Source organism: Candoia aspera, chromosome 10, assembly GCF_035149785.1.
Source record: "Candoia aspera isolate rCanAsp1 chromosome 10, rCanAsp1.hap2, whole genome shotgun sequence".
Lineage (NCBI taxonomy): Eukaryota > Metazoa > Chordata > Lepidosauria > Squamata > Boidae > Candoia > Candoia aspera.
In genome coordinates, this window is record NC_086162.1 from 21,923,612 (window position 1) to 21,947,335 (window position 23,724).

The window sequence follows — 23,724 nt, forward strand, 5'->3', positions numbered from 1 at the left end:
TTAGGGACGGGTGAAGGTCTCTCCTTGTTTGCCCCCCAACGACTGGGCTGTTGTGACTGCCTCCTTGGCATACGCGCAGCTCTTTGACATTTCCTTGGAAATAATGCTTGATGGAGGGGAGGGGCCATCACAGCCCCCCACTGTTTGCAGAGTTGCCTACGGGTAAACTATGAGTGGTTTTATCTCTTCCACTGGCATTTTTTCATCAACCACCTTTCAAAGTGATTGAAGTAGTAATTTTAAAAAAATTAATTAATTTTAAAAAAATTAATGCAGGTGGAAGAACAAAACTACTCCCGATAGTTTCTAAGATAAATGGGATCTAGTCATCTGTTCATAGTTATAAGCCTAATACAGGTAGTCCTCGCTTAGTGACCATAATTTGGACCAGCAACTCGGTCACTAAGCACCATGGTCACTAAGCAAAAAATCATGTGACCACAACTTATGATTTTACTACCACCTTCTCTATTAACTTTGCTTGTCACAAGCCAGTTGCAAAACATGTGGATGGTGATCACGTGACCGTGGGACCCTGTGATGGTCGTAAATGCGAGGATTGGTCGCAAAGCTATTTTTTTTACACTGTTGTAACTTCGAAGAGCTGCTAAATGAGGCAGTCAGTGAGCAAGGACTACCTGTATAAGAATGTAAACAGATCAGTGCTGGGGATTTTTAAAAATACATACAAAGCATCTCCACTCTGAAATCCAGAAGGTCCATCAAAGATGAACGTAAATCAACCACAGTAAATTTGCTGCTGGGATCGTATACAGGGAAATGGAAGCTTTTTCCCCTTGTTAAACTACACAGGTTGAAATATCCAGTGGCATCTTTGGTAGGGGAGGTTCAAAATTGGAAAACACGAGGCTGGAGCATTGTGAGGCAAGACCCACCCCATCTGTGGATTGACATCACAAGCACATCCAAAAGGTGGTGTGTGTGTGTGTGTGTGTGTGTGTGTCTGTGCTTCCTGATTTTGCTGATTTTGACTCTTTCTACCATAGGCACCACTGGAAATATCATCTGTTATAAGGCATGTTTAGGAGGACTAAGGTATATTTTCGTATCTATTCGGCATTAGCCTGAAATGCATAAAAATCTTACTCACCTGGTTATTTTTAAAACAGCTGGAAATGAGTGTAAGTCAGGCCAGACCAGTCCAGCAACTTGTGACCGGGCCAGTTTTAGAACCCACCAATCATCCTTGTCAAATTTCTCAAAGGCTCAGCAGATCTTCTGGTGGTCTTGTTGGCCAAGCATTGCAGTTCTGTCAAGCAACTGAGACACTCCAGTTGATGATTCTTGTGCATTTCCTTCCTCCCAGGCTTCAGAGTTGGGGATGACGTCTGCCTTCTACAAGTACATCCTGACAACCATGGTTAGTATTGTGACAAAGATGAGCTTGTTGAAGGAGCCTCTGTCTGTGTGTATACAATCCTGTATTGATCCCATCTTTGACACTGAGGAGGAGCTGGGATTCATGGTTTCTGTGCAGAAGAGTGCTGGCTGGCCTGGTCTCACCCTTAAGTAAAGTGAAGTATTCTCAGGTGGAAGGTGTTGAGAGGTGGCAGCAAGGCATTAGCAGAGACGGATGTTCATCAAACAGCTTCTCCTCTATCACCTGAGGGAACATGGTGCTTTCCCATAGGATGCAGGACTTTGGCCCACTGTTAGGATTGACAAAGAAATCATTTGCTGATCTACTCAGCTTCTGTACCCATATTAACATCTTCTTTGCCAAGGACAGCAAAATGTCCAGCCCTTTTTAGTTCCATGGCCATGAATTGCTGTGGTTTAGCAGCCGAAGAATGCCATGGTTCAGCAATGCTTCCATTGTTTAGTGTAGAAAGACCTAGGCAGATGCACCAGTATATTGCAGCATGATACACGGCATGGTATATTCCCTACTCAGTTGCATCTTCCATCTTCCAGCTTCAAAACTAAACTGCCTCCTATGGTATAGAGTCCCTTAAATGGATTCTTGACTGATGCTTACTTGTCATGGCTCCCTTAGTATTAAGTCTGTGCCGTGCCAGCGTTAAATTTTGAGAGGGCATAGAGATACCTGGCTGCCACTCCTTAAAGCAGCTGCCTCTTTCCCTAGGATCTTCCCAGGAAAAGACACAGTTGCTTTAAGGAGTTACAGACATGTCCGTGTCCGTGTCCTGGGTGTTCCTAACCATCTTTGGGGATTGCATCTGAAGTGCTGCACAGCTCTACTTAGCATTGCAAAAGAGGCAACTCCAGAAGGCTTTTCAAGACTCATTGCTCTGGGCAGTGTGTCAGAGGAGAATATATAAGCTACGGGCAACTTGAAACTGAGATAGCCTGCATCGTTAAGTAGACGGAAGCAACCAGCAAGAATTAGGACATGTGGACAAGCACACAGTTGCTTGGTGCAATGTAGGAGGGATGCTGCACTGTTTAAATACGTTTCAGTTTATTTAAATAAAACCTGATTTCCGATCTCATCAGCAATGCAGAGAAATGTAGAGTCTGATTTAAAAAAACACCATTATCTATATTTATTATTTTTTCTTTCCTAATCTGAAAGAAAATTATCAGATTATCCCTGTTCCAAAGAAAGTTAAAAAAAAACCCTGAAAAGCAAAATAATATGACCTTGTAATCTTTTACATTTATGTTATGGGTGTGATTACATTTCCGGGGTAGGGATTGATTTTTTTTCATCTGCATTGACAAACAGCAATAGTATATTAATAGAATTACATTATATTTATGCCCTTATATGGCTGTATTAGTTTCTCTCTGTCTCCCTGTCTCCCTCTCTGTATGTGTCTAATTTTATGTTTGGAAATAGAGTTAACACTTTTTGATGAGAGGATGAATGTAAGAGATCACAAGTTGTGCTGTTCCTCCCTTGCAATGTCTTCATAGCTGATTTGGTCCTCTGCTCCCCTTTGAGATGCAGAGTGGGCCAAAACTAGAAATGATGCAGCCAAAATGGCAGCCCTTATCTCTTTAATCTGGAAAAATGCTTTATGATTTCATCCCTGTATGGATTATTAATAGGGAGCCAAAATGACCCATCACAGCAGGTCAAAAGCGAGTAGCTTCGAGTCTCATGTGGGATCCACCCTCGAGAGAGGAGGGGGGCCAGGTTGAAGAAATGTGTGGGACAGTGGCAGAAACTATGCCTGGTTTAACTTACGCTTATATTTAAACCTGATTACAGTTAAATTAAATGTAGCTATTATAATTACTCCCACACCCGACAAATGGGATCTTTGGTATTTACCTCCCTGAGCCTGGAGAACCCTAACTAACAGTATATAACTTTTCCTTTTGTCCCATCAAAAATGCGGTTCAGCCTTTCACAGCCATGGGATGTCCAGCACAGGCTTTTCCAATGTTCATTCCCCTTTTTAATGTTTTCCCTTTTTTCAACTGAAGGTGAAAGTGGTGGTGGGTTAACTAGTAGCACAAGGAGCAGATCCTTTGGCAAAGGCTTCTGTCCAGTTTCTGGGAACTCTTGCCCAATTTTTATCAAGATATGGCTCAAAAAATAAGGTTGCCTGCAAGGCAGTATCTCCTTTTGCTTGAGTGAAATGAGCGAAGGCCGTCAGTCCATTGCAAATACAGACCCCTTATTGTGGAATCCTCAGTGCTCTCTGAGCTTGGTTGTTTGCTTGCAGATGTTTCATTATCTGACTAGGTAACATCATCAATACAGGTAGTCCTCACTTAATGACCACGATTGAGACCAGAATTTTGGTTGCTAAGCAAAGCAGACATTAAGCGAATCTGACCCAATTTTATGACCTTTTTTGTGGTAGTCATTAAGCAAATCACACAGTTGTTAAGCAAACCATGTGGTCATTAAGTGAATCACATGGTTCCCCATTGATTTTGCTTGCCAGAAGCCAGCCAGGATGGTCAAAAAGGGTGGTCATGTGACCACGGGATGCTGCAATGGTCATAAATGTGAACTGGTTGCCAAGCACCCAAATCGTGATCACATGACTGCGGGGACACTGTGACGGTCGTAAGTGTGAGCACCAGTTGTAAGTCATTTCTTCAGCCCTGTTGTAAGTCTGAACCATCACTAAATGAATGGTCATTAAGTGAGGACTACCTGTACTAGTGAGTGTGGGGTTTGCTCCCTGTTTATGTACAGTAACTTGCCCTGCCAGTGTATGTGGGGTGTGGTTTTCTCCTTGGTGGTTCCTTGATTAGGGTATTGTTTTCTGCTTGTTGTCTGGTGTTAATCCCTGCTTATCTGGCTATAGGCTGCTGGAGGGGATGTGTTCTGGTCCTTTTGTTTCTTTCTTAGCTGTTTTATTGTCTCTTTTGAATGGTGTGTAAATGTGGTCTATCTCTATATGTCTATTGATGGCTGATTTGTCTGCATGCCAAGCTTCCAGGAATTCCCCAGCGTTTTTAGATTTAGCTTGGTCCGGGATGCTCAGTTTCCCAGCAGAAATTGTGGTTGAGTCTGTCCATGTGTTGTGTGATTAAGGAGTTTTCACTGTGTCTTCTGACTGCCAGTGGGTGTTTGTGGATGCGCATTGCTTGTCTTCTGCCTGTCTGTCCTACATAGTGGCTGTTGCAGTCCTTACACTGTGTGTGTAAGGTATAGAACAGATATAACCTACCAATATATTAAAAGAAATTATGCAGCATTCATAATATTATTTTATTATGTTACTACCCAAAATAGTACCTAACTAAACTACCTTAGTTATTAAAACTAACCTAGATAACGGATGATAGGCTTATTGATGATCAGTGCAGAAATATTAACAGATGTGAAGAAGAAAAGCAAAACTAGTCAGCATTAGCTCTTGTACAGAAATCCAACTGATGTAAATGATGTTTACGCCCAGGTAAGCAGGAATGGGATAGTAGCAGGGCAGAGTGAAGTTGATCTCCTGAATGAAATAGGTGTCCAAGGATGGGATCGAATGAGATGGAATCTCCTTGGACACCTATTTCATTCAGGAGATCAACTTCACTCTGCCTTGCTACCCTTTCATTGGCATTTCTCTAACCCCATTTAAAATTGCTGTAAACCTAAAATCTGGGTCCAAACCATTCTGAATGCCATCCATTTTTAACCAAACCATGATTCGGTTTCCCCTAGCCCATGTGTGATATCTGCCTTCATAATGGTTTCAAGTGTAAAAATAAATCAAGTTAAGATGAAGCCCTTTTTTTCTCCAGTATGAATTTCATTTGGAAACTGTAAGCAGATTGCCAACCATTTTAATATCACTGTTATCTACTTATCCTTTCACATGCTGGAACAACATTCTCAGGGGAATCATCTTGGACTTCATACCTTGCTGTGATTTGCTCAATATAGAGTAACATGGAGCATCAATTTATTTTAATTTTCATATATTCCCAGAATGCATATCTGGTCAGGATGTTGCTGTCTGAAACAGTTCCACTTGCCAGGTGGTAAATTGTAAATCAATTAAATTTTATATCAAGACTAGATATCATTTAAAACCAAAGTTTTCCATTCATTCTGATTACACTTTCACCAATATTCTTACCCATAGATGAATGTGTTCAGGTAAAGGACATTTATTTATATTTATTTTATTTATGCAATTTATCTCCACCTGAATCTGGAGGGACTCCAGGTGGTTTATTCGTTTTAGTGTTTTGCAATAATTTCCCCTTTCTGTTCCTGCGTTGACATCACTTTCTTTCCTGGAGTGATCCCGATGAATCAGGAATCATGTAATAAACATAATAACATCATGGTGTGGATCTTGATCTCCAGGTTCTTCCGTGCTTCCTCTGCCTATTCTTCAGGAGTCTCTCTTCTATAGCCTTTTCCCAGGTTGACCTCTATTGCACCTTTTTGAGCATTTGTTAAAGAGGAAGGATCCATTAATATGTTCACAATCCTTCCAGGATTTTCCGATCTTGCACTTGGATGGAATAGTGGATGAGCATTCCAATGTCCTGGGCTTCTCCATGTTTAACACCAGCCACCCTTTCTACATGGAATTTGTCCGTAGCCTCAACATGTCATGGCGGGAGAACTGTGAACTCAGTCCTTACCCGGGACCGGCGGTAAGTGGGGCAACCCAGCGTGAGGAAGGAGAGTTTGCTGTATGGGTACCTTTGTGGGAGGGGTTATCCAGACAAATAATGTCAACAGGATTTTAAAAGGTGGTTCATCTTGCAAATGGAGCTACAGAACAGCAATTGCAGAGAGTCATAATAGTCTTTTTGGGTTCCTCCACATATTTGTCATGTTTAGGGGTAAATGAATATCCATCATCCTGTGTCTTTGGGGAATTGTGACCTTCAGGGGCTTTAGAAAGGAACATCTGCAGATCTGCGATGGGTCTGTCCTCTTCCTTGCCACTTGCTGGTGACAATACTACTATTTATTTTGATAGAAAGGAACCGGCTTTTCTAAATGTCTGTTTGGGAGCCTAACATCAGTTCTGCCCGAAGGACAATAGGATTGTTTGCCTCAAACCTCCCTAACTCTGTTTTCAGGCAGGCAGCTTCTTCATATATTGAAATCAACTGAGCCTATGATACTGTTTAATGAGCTTGGTAGGCAGATTAAAAAGCCCGTAAAAAGTTATCTCTGTTTTGCGTTGAAGTGAGGTTTGAGTAAGCTTTGCTCGATCATATGTCATAATTTGTGGTTCATTAATGGGAAGGGAAGGGAAACTATTCTCAGTTGGTAAAACCATGCCTGCTTTCTTGAAGATGGAGGTTAATATGACATAGCAAATAATCAAGGGCTTATTTACAGGGATATTTGTTGGAAGTGTCTTCCCCACCTTCTGCCTTTCAGATGTGTTTGGTCTTCATTTCTGACATGGGCTGGCAATTCTAAGTCTGAAGGAGGGTTGTATGGCAGTTTGAACATCTGAAGGACGTTGGGTTGAGGAAGGCAGCTGAAGACAGCTGAGAAGGCATGGACTCCTAGCTGCTTCCCTAGTACTGTAAAATTATTTCTGTTCAGCTGGGCTTCAGGATAAGCACTCCCCCCAGTGTTGACTTGTTGAGGTTGTTCGAGGTTGTGTAGACTTCAGCCTTGTGCTGCACATTCACGCTTGCCCTCTGACTCAGCCAGCCCACCTCCTGTTCTGCAACTGCACAGATGTTCCAGTGTGGGAGCAAAAGCGAGATTAGCTCTGGAGGGGTAGGGTAGCAAGAGGGTGCCCCTGTCTGGGTCCCCCCTCCTAGCCAAATGCCAAAATTAGCAGCAGCGGAATTATTTTTGTTCCCCTCCAGCTATCAGCAGCACTCATGTTTGACGCGGTACACGTGGTCGTGAGTGCGGTGCGGGAGTTGAACCGTAGCCAAGAGATTGGGGTTAAACCCCTGGCTTGCACATCGGCTAACATCTGGCAGCATGGGACCAGCCTCATGAACTACTTGCGCATGGTGAGACCTGACCTGGCTTCTCCTAGAATGATTCCCCCCCGTGCTTTTTAAAAAAACAAAACAAAACATGCAATGTTTCACGTGATTGTGTGAGTTTTCTGATTACTGTTGATGCCTGTGCTCGTTAGATTTGCCCTTACAAAGGTCAAATGTTCCCAGCTGGAGCAAATATGAAAATTGCCTACAGGTTCCCTAAGAGAAATGTGGCTGCTGAATTTCCTGGTCTTGCAACAATTAACTGTAAATTTACAAGACGAGCTGAGTTTGTATAATTCCAGTCACCAAAGTTAAAACTATCCAAATTTAGCTTATTGGGTGAATCTAGCTACTGATTCTGTTAACTGTGTTATACAAATGTGGCCAAAACATAGATTGCCAACCTCTAAAGATTTACCAACCAAGTATCTGCATTTTCACCATCCATTATTATAACTTCTGCGGCCATTATGATTATTTGGAGTCTTCACTTGGGCTTTAAATTTGGGTGCAGCACAGAGACAGCATTGACTGTGCTTGTGAAATACCTTTGGCGGGACCAGAATAGGGGTAGAGCAACCCTCCTGGTCCCGTCAGATCTCTTGGTGGTCAATATAATCAATCATGGCATCTTTCTGAACCGTCTCTGGGAGTTGGTAGTCAGGGGCACTATTTTGTAGTGGTTCTCCTCCTCCTTTGGGGCCTGTTTCAATGAGTATTGTTAGGTGGGAAGAGATCCAGCCCAAAACCCATGCTCCACTGAACAAGTGATGCTCTGGGGATTCTGTCTTGGTGCCTGGAGGTCATAAGGATTTGGATGGGGAGGAACAAGCTTAGGCTCAATCCTGGCAAGACCAAGTTTCAAGGACCTGCCAATTTCAAGGACCTGCTTAAGTTGAAGCACTTAACCATCTTCAGTTTCCAACAGAATGGGCCTGCCCCAGGTAGAACTGCTACATAATTTGGGCTCTTGCATTTGGCTCCTGCTTAACAAGCAGGTGTTGGCCATGGCGAGGAGGGCCTTTGCACAGCTCCATCTTAGATGCTTCCCTGGATCAGAAGTCCCATCTCACAGTCATGTCCTAGTCTCCTCCTGTTTGTAATGTGGTCTACATGGGGCTATCATTGAAGATGACTTAGAAGCTACTACTGGTCCAAAATGCAGCTGCATAAGTAGTTTTCCCATATAACACCACTGCTGCATGGGTTGTACTGGTTACTGGTGAGCTTCCAGGTGCAGTTCAAGATGTTGGTTGTCACTGATGAAGCCCTTCGCGGGTAGACTTCTGGTTACCTATGGGATCATCTTTCCCTTGTTTCTGTCTGAACAATAAGAGCTGCAATGTTTGCTGACATTCTGTGACATTATTACAATCTTAGCCAGTGAATAGGGAGAAAAGTATTTTAATAAGCTGAACTATTCAGGTGGGCAAACTCCATTACACTTGGGAGTGTAACACTGAAAATGGGAGGGTGCTTCTCAGAGCCTTCCCCTCCCATTTCCCAGTTTGGGGAAGAAAAAAGCCCACTCAAAGGCCCCAGTGAAAATGGCTGTTTTACTACCACATTTCTGTGGCACAACCTAGGACACTGAGTAGTCCCATCCCTAATTTGGGAGATGCAGAGATCCATAGTTCCCGTCTCAAGCCAGTTAGAACTTATACTCCAATTTGGGCCATGCCTCACTCTCATCCTTCTTTGTTCTTCTCTCTGTCTTGTTTGATTTCCATCCCATTCATCTGTCTCTCCATCCCTGGCTAGGTAGAGTATGATGGGCTGACGGGACATGTGGAGTTCAACAGCAAGGGTCAAAGAACCAATTATACCTTGAGAATTCTGGAAAAAGCTCGACATGGACATCGGGAGGTAAGAAGTTTAGAGGCTGAGCCAAGGACATCCCATTTATGCAAAGGAGATTATGCCCATGTGGTTCTTTAGACCCTAATAATGCCCTGGAGAGCCAGTTTGGTGTAGTGGTTAAGACGCCAAGCTAGAAACAGAGACTGTGAGTTCTAGTCCTGCCTGAGGCACAAAGCCAGCTGGGTGACCTTGGGCCAGTCACTTTCTCCCAGCCCTAGAAAGCAGGCAATGGCAAACCACTTCTGAAAAACCTTGCCAAGAAAAGTGCAGGGACTTGTCCAGGCAGTCTCTGAGAACTGGACACGATTGAATGGATTTTTTTAAAAAATGTCCTAAAATATAATGGCTTAGCCTTGAGGAATGGAAAGTTTTGTGTCTGCTAATAAGTAAAGACCATTGTTTTCAATGAGACTTATGTCTGAGCAAGGCTTTAAATATTTTAATTTTAGCTTTTATGCTGCAATAGAATTTCTTAATTTTATTTTGGTTGTTTCTTTCTGCTTACGATTGTTTAAATGCAGGTATTTTAACTCTCTTTTTGGTTAAAAATTGATGATTTTAAAATATTTCTCAGCTCCCCTGGGAAAACACTGCTTTGAGAGACAGGGATAAGAAGTTAGTAAACCAATAAATAAGAGCACTAAGAGCTACTGTAGAGAGAAATACCTGTTTATTTGTTTATGAAATGTATACAATGCCTCTGTTTTAGAAATTGTGCTTCCTGTAGGCAAAATGATGTTCCAGGATGAACCCACTTCATTTCAGAATAAGGAGTTTTTGTTTAAACAATTGGAAGCAGTCACTGTTTTCCTTCTTTTGCTCATACATATACAGGATAAATCTAGCAAGAACCTATAGCCCAGTCTTCTTTCTCTGCAGATTGGGGTGTGGTACTCCAACAGAACTCTTGCAATGAATGCCACAACTCTGGACATCAATGTCTCAGAGAGCCTTGCCAACAAGACTTTGGTGGTCACCACCATCTTGGTAAGTGCACCCCTTGCCTTATTCTTGGTGGTTTTGCTCCATCTTTTTAAAAGCAGGATTTAAATAGTTGCTTGGGTGACTACAGATAGTCCTCACTTAACGATGACAATAGGGACCAGAAATCTGGTTGTTAAGCAGTGCGGCCATTAAGCGAGTCATCACATGACTGGACCCAGTTTTACGACTGTTTTGATGACAATCGTTAAGCGAATCTCGGGTTGTTAAGTGAATCCAGCTTCCCCAATGGATTTTTTTGCGGGAAACGGGCAAAAAAGGTTGCAAGTTGAGATCATGTGGCCACGGGATGCTGCAACTAGTCATAAGGAGGAGATGGGTGGGGATAAATTAGATAAATAAAATTAAAATAAATAAATAAATGCAAGCTGGCTGCCAGATGCCCAAAATTGTGATTACATGGCTGCGGGGGTGGTGTGACATTTTGCAAGGGTTGTAAGTGTCAGTACAGGCCTTAAAGCGCTTTTTCTGAGGCCGGTGTAACTTCAGACCATCGTTAAATGGTCGTTAAGCGAGGACTACCTGTATGTTAAAGTCAACCAAGGATAGAAAGGATGACGGGGCCCCTAGAAATGTGGAGACAAGAGAGTTTGAGCTTGCTCAACTCTTCACGCACGAAAGAGTCTCCTACAGCTGAAATGTCCTCTTCTCTGCTCAATCAAGCTGGCATCCTAAACTCCTCAACTGAATGCAGCCCACCTGCCTTCAATGTTGCTAGATGATTCAACACCTGTCAGCCCTTTTGGGAGGCCAGGTCAAGAAACAGGCACAGCAGGGATTCCAGGAACTTTCTTTATTGCTATAAGGTAGAGCAGCATTTCTCATCCTTAGCAACTTTAAGATATGTGGACATCGTCCCAGAATTCCCCAGCCAGCCATGCTGGGCAAAGAGAATAAAGAATGGTCTAGAGAGGTGGAAATATAACAGGGGTGTTTTTGTTTGTTTGCTTCTGCTTCTGCTTTTGTTTTTGTAAAGAAGGATGATCATGGAAGGTAAACACTTCCTCCCAACGCTTTGGAGTAGCCCCTTACTTCCAAGAAGTAGCTGAAATGTCTGCTTGAAATGGAGAAACGCTTTTGGCTCATCTTAGGTTGAAGATGGGCTGGTAAACAACAATTAATGTATGGCATGTGCTTCCCAACAACGGTCTGATGATAAGCTTGCTCCAATTGAGGAGGGAAAAAAGAATTAGGCAAATTAGTGAAGCGCCGTGATTGCAACTCTGATTTTCATGCACAAAAGAGACGGCTGTCCTTCTAAATTTGAGTGGGTGCAGAGAAACAAAAGGAGAAGATTGTTGTGTTGTGATGATATGCTGTTCTGGAATTTCTGGAGGGATAGGGCTGGGTCCTCTAAGAAATATTCAGCAGAACAGAAGCAGGAACTGCTAGCCAGTCAATACTGATTTCTGGCCCAAGCCGTTGATACCTCCTCTAGTTGGCTGTTGAAGGGGAAGGGGAAGGGGAAGGGAGGGAAAGAGAGAAGGGATGGTAGAAAGAAAGAGACCCCCCCCATTCCCATTACGTAGCCTCTGACCTATAGCCCCAAACTGCTGAGTTTTAGTGATGGGAATGCTGCTAATTAGCTGCACATTTCCCATCCTCTTGCAGGGAAAAACACAATGCAATTGTGCTTTGTGGTTAAAAAAGAGAGAGATTAATAAAAAACCCAGGTTTGCCTTTACGTGGTGTGCTCTCGCCACTTTGCACCATCATCCACCCCAGTGCGATCCTTGACACCATCCTGGAAACCTTAAATGCAGCCTCTGACACCCAAAGGTTCCCTTGGTGTTTCTTATGCCTTTTGGGGAGATTCTCCTGTCAAAAACGTATCCGGCCTTAATGACAGTTACCTGTTACCTGCTAGGCCTCCCTTGTACAATCAGACGCCCTGCAGATGTCCTTGCTTACCGATCACAATTGGGACTGGCCACTCTGTCGCTAAGGGCCGTGTTTGCTACGTGAAAAATCACGTGAATGTGCTGGACATACCATGTCATTTCCGTTTCTGTCGTTAAGCAAATCATTGTGGTTGTTAAGTGAGACATCACGTGACCACCACTTGGAATTCCACTTCCACGTTCTCTGTTAATTCTGCCTGTTGGAAGCCAGTGGTGAAGCTCGCAACGATGATCACATGACCACAGGACGTCACGATGGTCGTAAATGCGCGCCAGTTGCAAAGTGCCCAAATGGTGGTCGTGTGACCGTGGGATGCTGCCATGGCTGTAAATGTGAGGATTGGTTGCAAAGCTGTTTTTTCCCCACCGTTATAACTTCAAATGGTTGCTAAACAAGGCAGTCGGTGAGCGAGGACTACCTCGTATTATACCCTGGCTTTGACTCTTACAGGAGAACCCTTATGTGATGCGTCGCGCCAATTTCCAGGAACTGTCTGGCCCTGCACAGTATGAAGGCTTCTGCGTGGATATGCTTCACGAGCTTGCTGACATCCTGAAGTTCCGCTTCCAGATAAAACTGGTGGATGATGGTCTCTATGGGGCACCTGAACCTAATGGATCTTGGACTGGCATGGTGGGAGAACTCATCAGCAGGGTAGGGCTCTCAGGAGAAGCCCCCCAGCCCTTTTTTCCCCCTACAGAAGAATCTACTAACCAGACAGTTCCTCCTCTGAAATTGTGTGTGGAAGGCTTCTGCAGGTTGGTTTTAGAAACCAGCCTTAGAACCCTACCAGAAGACGTGCAGGTTGGGGCAGATCAATGCCTCCCAGCAGGTGCACCAGCAGCTAAGTGGACATGGCCGTCCTGCATTCTCGTTCAATGCTGGCCTTTTCAGAAAGCTCAGAGCTTAGCGGTGCTTTCCTCCCTTCCCCTGAAGAAAAATCGTCTCTGTGCAGGCAGCAGAAAAATGGCAAATAAATACATAGTAGAACAGAGACAGCGGGTCAGATACGATAACAGCTCCCCGCAGGTAGAAAGCTATTTGCTAGCAGGCTTGGCTGGAATATTTGTCCAATGATGCTTTTTCTTGCCGAGCAGATTTTGGTTTGTTTTTGCTTTTTGCCACAAAAGAGAATTTAAAAAATGGCATCTCTGCTTCTGGAATCTGGATTGGTAGACCTGACTTCATACAACTGAACATTTGTTTGTAGGTGCATTTAGCCAGCAGAGGACATAGCAAAAGGCTGCCTGCAGAAAGACTCACCATTACCCAGCACTAGGTGAACCAGATCTGGGTTCAAACATTCAGACAACCACTAGAAAGCAGCAGAGGGAGCTTTCTGTATCTCTGTGCCACTATTCTAGTGGTGTTTGAGATTTCTGCAGCCCAGATCTGGTAGCTCAAATCAATGCAATTAAAATAATCAGAAACGTATTAATTGATAAAATGGACTCTCTTCTTCTGGAGCTCTGGATGTTTTAACCAGAGAATACAACCAAGAATTCTGGTTGTCAACTGACTACTTGTCTTCTCCTGTCCACCGTAGGGAGATGAAGAACAAGGGAGAAGGGAGGAAACCGATCATGGTGCTTCCCCCTCCCACCCAGGAGTCTTCCAGACATTAAATATGGGTGGTGGACAAAGCTTTGAAATATTTAATCATTCTAATTTTCAGGGGAGTAAGTGTGGCCAGAAGGTCCTTCACCCAGATTTAACTGGTGTGCCAGTTGCACTCCTACCTGGATTGGGAGTCTCTTCTCACAGTCACTCATGCATTAATCACCTCAAGTTTGGACTCCTGCAATGCAATCCACATGGGCTGCCTTGAAGACCACTCAGAAGTGCAACTGGCCCACAGTGTGGCCATGCGGGCAGTTAGGGATGTGCTCCATTATGCCCGTATGGCACCTCTGCTGCACAAGCTTAACTGGTGACCAGTGAGCTTCCAGGTACAATTCAGGGGGCTGGTTGTGAGCTGTAAGGTACTTCATGGTGTAGGGCCTGGTTACCTGCCTTTCTCCCATTGTTTCTGCCCGCCCCACAAGATCCAGTAGAACAGGCATAATCCGAATCCCCATCCTTGAAACCATCCCATCTAATGGGTTCCAGGAAGCATGCCTATTTGGTCCTGGTGCCTACCCTCTGGAATGGCTTCCCCACCCCAGAGGTTCATGTTGCCCCAACTCTGCTGTCCATTAAGCAAGTCTGAAATACCTGGCTCTTTTCCCAGAATATTTGGTTTTCATTCATTTTCTCAGGTCATGTTGTCTTGCTGGGGATTTTTTGATTGGCTGTTTTTGTTGTAAGTCGTCCACAGACAGTTGAGTAAGGCAGGTCTATAAATTTGATAAAATAAATATCTAAACTGATTGGAGATTCTCCATCCCAAATTTAGCTGAGGACTTCAGATGGACCTGGTGCCACATCTGTGATATTGTGCCCAGTAGAGCTCCTGAACTCACTTCCCTACAAAGTCCTCCCCTTCCTGCTTGCTGAGACTTTTTTTGTTAACTATCTGTGATTGACTCCACTCACTTGGAAGGATAGTGGTGGTTCTTGGCTTTGGTTCCAACCAGCCAATGGCAACATAGAGAGCGGCAAAGTTGGGAAGTGCCGTTCTGTGTGTGTGACAGTTGGCGTCCATGTGCATTGCTCCCCAGAAAGCCGATCTGGCAGTGGCTGCCTTTACCATTACAGCTGAACGGGAGAAGGTCATCGACTTCTCCAAGCCCTTCATGACCTTGGGGATCAGCATCCTCTACCGTGTCCACATGGTAGGTATAACTGGGTCTTAAAGCAGAGGGAGGAAGACTGGGAGATTATCTGATCATCTGGGAAGAGTGGTGTGGTGATCTTTCATTCCATGCCGTATGTTCGTTCTACTGAGACAAGAACTTGGTGACAAAGTTGCAGAGAGTAAGGCTATATTGAATGCAGTATTTCTCAACTTGGCAACTTCCAGATGTATCGACTTGGACTCTCTAGAACTCCCCAGTCGTCATAGCCATTACTGAGAATTCTGCAACTTTAAGTCCACCCATAGAGAACCTGTTTGGTGTGGTGGTTAAAGACATTGGGCTAGAAACCAAGGGACTGTAAGTTCTAGTCCTGCCTTGGACACAAAGCCAACTGGGTGACTTTGGGCCAGTCACTCTCTCAGCCCTAGGAAGAAGGCAGTTGCAAACCATTTCCAAAAAAATGTTGCCAGGAAAATTGCATGGACTTGTCCATGTAGTTGCCAGGGGTCAAGAATGATTAGGTGGTATGCGTGCACGCACGCACACACACATGTCCATACATCTAGAAGTTGGTAAAATTTGGAAAAACTAATTAAATGCAATGTGCTCTTTGGAACCATATTTGATAATGGGAATTTCAGAAATGCTTAAGTGAACCTCTCCTACCTTTTTTTTATTTTTACAGGGACGCAAACCAGGGTATTTCTCCTTCCTTGACCCCTTCTCCCCAGCTGTTTGGCTTTTCATGCTTCTAGCCTATCTCGCAGTCAGCTGTGTCCTCTTTCTAGCTGCCCGGTAAGTCCTCCATATGAGAGATTTATCCTAGACAGGCATCCATGGTACCTTATGTGTCATCTCAAGCATGTGTGGGTTCCTTAGATACTTGTTCTCAGAACGTTATTCTGTTCTTCGATCCACTGTCAGTAGGTAGGAATAGACTGAGTCTAATAAAGTTCTAATAAACCATTCCCTGGGATTACCTGGCAGTATTTCCGAGGCATGAACCACCTGTGGTTAGAATTGGACAGCATGCAGATCTGTCCCTTTGACATTTTACATAGAAACAGTAAGCTCACATTCAAGGATTTAAAATGTTATACAACTTGAAACCCCTTTTCTCCTTTGTCCTTATTAGAGAGATTATGGGCAAAAGCTTTTCATCATTCCTTGATTAAAATTTGAAAGCCTGGCCGGGCTCCAGATAATATTGCTTTGAGTACTTCATGCAAATGACAGGCTGCAGACTTCTGGTGAAGATTCACAGTGGATGAGACATCTCCAAGGGAATGGAGATGGCGTTGCGGTGAGATCGGCAGCCAGACAGTGTTTTCTGGCCAGCCAAGCTTCTCCGGATAAAGGAAAGATTGTGAAAGCACCCGCTTGGACTCTGGACAGCTGCTCCTCACGAGTAGACTGCAGAAACTTCAGTTTCTGCAGAAAGCTTGTGAGTTGAGCAGCTGGGAGTCAAGGGATTTCCACCATGCTCATAGCCGCAATGTAGCCTTATGGACATGAAGTATCGCTGAGCCTCATTTCTTAATCACTTTTGGGAATTGCTTATTAACTGCTTTTCAACTATTAAGAACCTTCTGATCAACAAGTTTTATAATATGCACTGGGTGAGTGTCCTTTAATCCTTAGCGAAAGAAGTTTTAAGGATAAATTTAAGAACATAAAAAAGCTCTTTGTTTGGAATAAACACAAAAAGGGTGATTAGAAGATTGATTCTGGAAAGTTATAAATGGACTAAGGGTCCAGAGGGATTTGAAATAAGGTTTTGAAATTAATCATAGGAGTCCTTCCCATGGGAAGATGCTGTTGTTTTGAATTCTTAAAAGAAAACATGATAGGATGGGAATTTGAATGAACCAGAAGGAACTAAAGATTACAACTAAAGGAAAACAACACTTAAATTTGACTTAATAACACAGAATGGAGCAAAATATTTTAATACTGGATGTATTCGAGGATATTTGTGAGCAATGGATCCAGAAGTTAATCTTAAAAAGTGTCTGTCATTATAGATAGACTGCTTTAAAAGGTATTATAGAAGAGGAACAAGTTTACCAGACAAGAATGAGATCAGATCAATTAAAAATGACAAGCTACAAGAATGACATGGAAAAAGATGTTTATACTTGTGATGAAAGGGGAAGTCACTTCCTTATATATTTCTTTCTTTTTCTTTGCTATATTTTTACTTTTTCTTTCTTTTTTCTTTTTCTATCCATATATTTTCTTTTCTGCGTTTTCTATTTTTTCTTTTTATTCTTTTACTCTTTTATTATTTGTAGTTTGTATTTGCTTTTATCTGTTTAACTATAATGTTTAATAAAATTATTATAAAAACAAAAATAAATCGCAGGCTGCCAGTGGGTCAGCTCTGCTTCATAAGATAGTTGTCATATATCATGCGTAGTGCTAATCTGTTGTTCTTGAAGAAGGGACCCTAACGGGCAAAAAAAAATAGTCATTGTGTGCAAATAATCCAGGTTTGATCCCTGGCATTTTTAGTGACTGATGGCATAGGAAGAAGTGATACAAAAGTCTCTGTCTGAAGCTGTGGGCCAGTTGGAGTGACCAGTCTGACACAAGTAGTTGTCCTACTTCAGAAAGGATATTATGGAACTAGAAAAGGTGTAGGAATAGGTAAGCGACTCCTTATATTAGGGAGAGTTTAAACATACAGGAATTTATCTCTTAGAAAAGATAGTGAGTAAGGGAAGGCACGATAGAGAAATTTGAAAAAAGGCATGGTGTAGAGAAAGTCCAGTTAGGTCAGTGATGAAATCTACCACTATAATGTGTAGCGACCACTTCCAACTTGGACAGATTTAAAAGGAGATTAGACAAATTCAGGTTGAAATGGAAATTGGTGGTGGAACATTGTCTCTCTCATCCTCAGCTGAAACACAGATACTCAAGTTTAACGCTTGGGGACAGTGCACTCTTTATAAATTACTTGGTGTAATGGTATGTGGGAATGACCTTGGGAGACGGGGGAAGAGACAGAGCCAGGGAACGGTCAGACAAGAGGCAGCTGAGCCCGCAGAAGGAATGGGGGCATGGCGAATGTCTCAGAAGGGACCTTCCCAGGTTTCTTGGACTGTAAAGGCGATGGGGGGAAAATGTATTTTCAGACTTGCAAGATTGATGTTAGCCTTCTGAGGTAGTCCAGACAGGAAGCATGACCAGATGAACTAATTCCACTTTATTGTAAGGTAACATTAACAGAATCTTGCAAGTCTGAAAGTACATTTTCCCCCTGTCACCATTACAGCCCAAGAGACTAGGGAGGGTCCCTTCTGAGACGTCTGCCATGCCCCCATTCCTTCTGCGGGCTCAGCTGCCTCTTGTCTGACTGTTTCCTGGCTGTGGCTCTTCCCTCCATCTCCCAAGGTCATTCCCACATACCATCACAGATGGTATTGTTTTATTATTTCATCATTTAAAAAAATGTAATTTAGAATTGTTTCATATTTTCAGTACCATTGTCCTTCACCCAGAAAACCTCTCCTTTTAGGCAGGCTAGATGTAATAAGCAAAGAAGTCTGAAATGACTCTTCCTTTGACAGGCTGAGCCCTTATGAATGGTACAACCCTCATCCTTGTCTCCGGGAACGTCATAACATCCTGGAAAACCAATACACGCTAGGCAACAGCCTCTGGTTCCCGGTTGGAGGCTTCATGCAACAGGGATCAGAAATCATGCCCCGTGCTCTTTCTACCCGCTGCGTCAGCGGGGTCTGGTAAGAAACTGTGTGGCTGACAACCAAGCAGGCTGAAGGAGGGAAATGGTGGAGAGGAAGAATCACTAATGCCGACTCACTCCCATTCCCCACCAAAAAGGCTGCATTGGGAATTTAATTTGTGACAGGTTTGGAAAAAGCACAAGCACCTCATCTTGAAAAGTTTAATGTCTAGAGAATTTATTTTTCCTAGCCCGGAACAGAGTCGCCTCTTAAATACATGATGCCAGCACCTACAAATTTCAAAGTTTTTTAAGGAATACTAATGAGGATTGGAACCCTTAATTGGTAGCTTAATTGGCACTAAAACTTTAGTTGATTAATCAGTGGGGAGCGTTTTTAATTGGTGAGAACAGCACTTCATCTGTGGGATTGTACATTAAGGGCATATTGGTTTTGCCATGTTTATGCAATAGGGAATAATTTTTTAAAATGATGTCTTCTAAGAAGGAATTGCTGTTTACTGGAGGGTAGGTTGTCATATCTTTCCTTCAAAATCTCAGAAACATTTATTGATTTATAATTAAGTTTTAGCGATGTCCAACTTTATTTGGTGCACTGCCTTATCTGTTAAGAGCAGATTCCTGATTAAGAATTCTTGAAGCAAATGTCAGCTTGACCATGAATTTATTATTATTTTTGTAATATCTCTAGCTGTTTTTAGTTTCTTTTCCAGAAGTTGTAAACTGTTACTTTTCAAGTAGCAGAATTTGTATCAGGCTTCGTTGGAAAAATGTAAAGAAACCCTCAATGTGACAAAGACATATTTTTAAATATATAGTAATAATGGCTGGTGTAAATGAAGAGATTAATTTTCCTCAAAGATTAGAGCTGAAATTATTTTTTTTAACCAATATTGTTCAAAATTTAAATGAGCATTGTTGGGTTTTATGACTCATAGTTACCAGTTACTACACACACACCATCTGCTTTAAGAACACCATCGGTGCAGGGGTTTGCTTGCTGCCCTGTTCTCAACCTATCCTGATACTGATATTTCAATGGTCTTCAGTTGCTAGAATCCTTTCTTCCAGAATATACTGACCCTGCAAACTTTATATTGCTTGGAGAAATTAACAGCCAGAAAAACCAAGGAAGTGTTTTCAAGATAGAGGTTTTGCTTTATTTTTTTCAGCTGGAATCTGTTAGTGCTAAGCTCTGGAGTTTGCTATTAAAACTGATCCTGAGCCCTGAAGCTCGACTCTTATTGAATAAAATAGGACAGAAAGACACAAATGCTCCTGAAGATGTATAGAATGCCTTTTCCTCTGCCATTGTCTCAGGAAGCCTTAGGAGACAGGCGGTTAAAGAGATGTGCTTGCCAAGACTTGTATATTAACTAAAGGTTGAATGTGAAATGTGGAGATTTTTCTTTGTCCCTCTGAAAATTAAATGGTGCAATGAGCTTCATTGTTGCTGTTGCAAAGGTGGGCTTTCACGCTGATCATCATCTCCTCCTACACGGCCAACCTTGCTGCCTTCCTCACCGTACAGCGGATGGAGGTGCCTATAGAATCGGCGGATGACTTGGCGGATCAAACCAACATTGAATATGGCACCATCCATGCCGGCTCCACCATGACCTTTTTCCAGGTGAGTGTGGTTTTCTCTTTTCTTTGCACAGCTGGGCTGCTGAGGGCTGTCTTCTCCAAACCCCTGCAGTTTAGGTGACCTTATGGCTACTGGGCGGTAGGGCATGGCAGAGTATTTGTAATTGCCCTGAAGTTGTGAAAAATCTGGTGCTAACTAGTAGTTCTCCATTGTTGGACATGTGTTCAGTTCTGAAGTTCTGAATTTAAGAAGGGCTTAGATAAGCTGGTGTAGGTTCCAAGTAAGACAGTGAGGCTGATCAGAGGACAGAAGCTAAGCTTTTGGATGACAGAGCAAAGCATCAAGTATGTAGTCTTGAGAAAACTGGTGGGAATGTGATAATAATCTTTAAGTACTTGAACGGCGGTCGCTTCACAGCCAAAACCTGGTTTCTCTCATCCCAAAATTGGGATAAGGAATAATGGATTTAAGGCAGATTCTATCAAGCATTAGGACAAACTTCCTAGTGGTGTAAGCAAAGACGTGGACTTGATGGTGTTCAAGGTAAGGCAGAGAGCCATCTATAAACCAATCTTTCTCTAACCCAATGCCCGCCAGATGCCTTCCGTATTAGTTGGGAATTATGGGACTCCTGGGCCTCTGGAGGGCATTAAGCTATATCAGCTGAGCAGACAGGGAACACCATCCAAGAATTTCATTATAAATCATAACTATTATTCAAGAGAATATCGTGTTGGAAATTGCTGCCCAAACTCATGCTTAGCTACAGGGTGCAGGATCAAACAATAAAGCTGAGGGTGGCTTTCTCTCACTACCAAGTAGTCCCCCACACTTGAAATTAGGAAGGGGGAAAGCTTCCAGTTGGGATTCACTGGCAGACGTCTGACCCTGCACCCATCCCTGAAAATATAACTAGCTGTGAAGGGGAGCCCCAAGAATCATTTTGATTGTGGCAGCATAGAAATGGATTTCATAAATGAATAAACCAATAAATATTATCCCTTGATTTATTCCCACCAGTACTATGAACCCCCTTTCATCCTTATTTGATCCTGGGATGGATTGGGACCAAACCAAGCCATGCAAAAGTACAAGGCACCTTGAGTCTCTAGTTCCTGAAGGATAATTGAAGGTGGGCATTCCTCCCCTTGCAAAACCAGCTGCTCCAGTTCCCTTCTCTAAGGCATCCACAGAGGGAGGGGGTTTGATCGCACAGTCACGGCTGCTGCCTTGATGTTTTTGAACCCCCCCACCCAGGACACCCCTGCTAAACCGTAAGAGATCTTTCATCTGAATAACGCTAGGCTAACAGCTGTCCCTTGGCTTCCTACTGCTCCCATAGCCACCCACCCAGAAATATTTGAGCAGGAGGTCAGCCTCCCCCAACCCACTGGCTGGACTTGACAGCTGGTGACCTTCAGTTTTTTTCTCTGATCGCCCTGTGTGTCGTCCATGACTGGAAGCTTCAGCATCAAAACGTTCAGTCTCCTGAATCTTCTTGCATGAAGGCTGAGCCCCAGCAGCCCTTCCTTCTGCTGCTTCTGTCTTTGCACAGGGCTGAAGGTCTAATTTTCACAAAATAGGTTGGAAATCTGCATCATTTGGAACTTGGGGGCGTAAGGTCTGACATATTGGCCTGAAAGGGGGTTCTTGCTACTATTCATAATACATTGATGATGCTGGGGTCAAGACTGGATATTTCCATGGCAACAGGACCCAAACTGGCAATGGCCATGGCCAGTCGATTATGATCCCTCCCCTTCCCTTCCTCTGTTTCCCTTCCTCTGTTTCCCTTCCTCCCTCCTTTCCTCCCTCCTTTCCTCCCTCCTTTCCTCCCTTCCTTCCTTCCTTCCTTCCTTCCTTCCTTCCTTCCTTCCTTCCTTCCTTCCTTCCTTCCTTCCTTCCTTCCTTCCTTCCTTCCTTCCTTCCTTCCTTCCTTCTGGCAACCTGTATCCATAGTAACAGCAGCCATCTCTACTCCAAGAGACGTTAATGAAGGGAAATCAATCATCAGACAAGGTGGAAGGCCCAGATGACAGAAAAGGAAAACCTACATCTGCTTTGCTCAGATTCCTGAAAATTGGTTTTTCATCCTGATCCAAAAAGCCCAGCTTGCAGGGCCTCTGCAAGGCCACGGTTATTTTTAACACAGAGACCGGCTTGGCCTTGAGATGTTTAAGAAGCTTGGCTTCTATAATATGTTTTTTAAAAAAAGGTTTCCTAAAAGCTGCCCTGCCTTGTGCTCTGCCTGTGCCATGGCAAAAGGGCAATGGCTCATAATTTTAATGGTAAACTGTGTGGAAGCAAAACGGGACCACCTCATGGGGGGAATGCCCCCAGTTCTGAGGGATGCTCATTTGTAAATCAGTGTCAACAAGAGATATAGAAACAAAACTGACCCCTTGCAAGGATTGGTGGGAAGAATATAGAGGGGTCAGTGAGGAATGAATAAATGCTGTGGCCCAGTTGAATCACTGGGGTTACAAGGTGTGGATAAAGCTCTCTCCTGCTCTCCATAAAGACAACCCTCCCTCACCTGCCATCTGGATAAGTGGGACTACAGCTGCCATCTTCCTTGGACAATGCTGCATACACCCAGTGTTTCTGGATGGCAGTGGGTTGAGGAAGGGTGCTGGACAGCATTGAAATTTGGAATTGGCAGCCAACCTTAAACCAGATTGTGAAGGTGCTGCTCTGGGTGGTCTAGATGCTTGAGCAAAGGAATTCGTGTAAGGGGGTGAAGGTACATTTCAGTGTTTGTGTTCATGTGCATTTACACATATTCATGTGCCTTTGTGTTCATGTGCACTTACAAGGGTGCCACAGTGTTTCTCAACCTCAGCTACTCTAAGATATGTGGACTTCAATTCCCAGAATTCCCCAGACAGCATGGGAAACACTATTAGTAACACTAATAACATGTGTATATTTTGAGTTTTACTTTTTGATTATGTTGTAACATACTGTATGTCTGAGTTGTTCCAGGGTATTGTTTAGACTCCCGCAGTTGTAACTGCACATTCAGACCTTATCTCTCCCTTCACCTGATTCCTGAGGTTGTTGGGAGGATAAAATAGAGATGGGGGAAGAAATATATGTATCTGTTAATTCCTTGGAAGAAATTTGGGATACCAGTTAGTAGACAAATAATAAGGACACAAATCATTCCACTACATACTTATACACTGTGCCTAAAAGCAGTAAATTGACCACACTGCAACTCCTTACGCTTTGCCCTTCTCTCTTTGCCCGACCAGAATTCTCGATATCAGACTTACCAGCGGATGTGGAATTACATGCATTCAAAGCAGCCTAGTGTCTTCGTCAAGAGCACGGAAGAGGGAATTGCTCGGGTGCTGAATTCGAAATATGCCTTTCTTTTGGAGAGCACTATGAATGAATATCATCGGAGGCTCAACTGTAACCTTACCCAGATCGGGGGGCTACTAGATACCAAGGGCTATGGCATTGGGATGCCCCTGGGTGAGCAGCAGTAGGTGGGGCAGGTCAACCTCTGTCTTGGTTTGAAGGAAGAGTAGGGGAGGATAGAAAAA

The 23,724-nt window shown here is 43.4% G+C and overlaps 1 protein-coding gene across 1 annotated transcript in view; it reads left to right on the top strand.

The window, feature by feature from the left end:
- GRIK5 (glutamate ionotropic receptor kainate type subunit 5) overlaps nt 1-23,724 on the top strand; it is a 53,822-nt gene that overhangs the window by 22,990 nt on the left and 7,108 nt on the right. Inside the window, exons 7-17 of the mRNA XM_063312455.1 lie at nt 1,328-1,381; nt 5,893-6,054; nt 7,240-7,392; nt 9,130-9,234; nt 10,108-10,215; nt 12,583-12,786; nt 14,793-14,906; nt 15,556-15,665; nt 18,446-18,619; nt 20,047-20,212; nt 23,428-23,653. Coding sequence (XP_063168525.1) covers nt 1,328-1,381; nt 5,893-6,054; nt 7,240-7,392; nt 9,130-9,234; nt 10,108-10,215; nt 12,583-12,786; nt 14,793-14,906; nt 15,556-15,665; nt 18,446-18,619; nt 20,047-20,212; nt 23,428-23,653 — 1,576 coding nt within the window. The remainder of the gene's footprint in view (nt 1-1,327; nt 1,382-5,892; nt 6,055-7,239; nt 7,393-9,129; nt 9,235-10,107; nt 10,216-12,582; nt 12,787-14,792; nt 14,907-15,555; nt 15,666-18,445; nt 18,620-20,046; nt 20,213-23,427; nt 23,654-23,724) is intronic.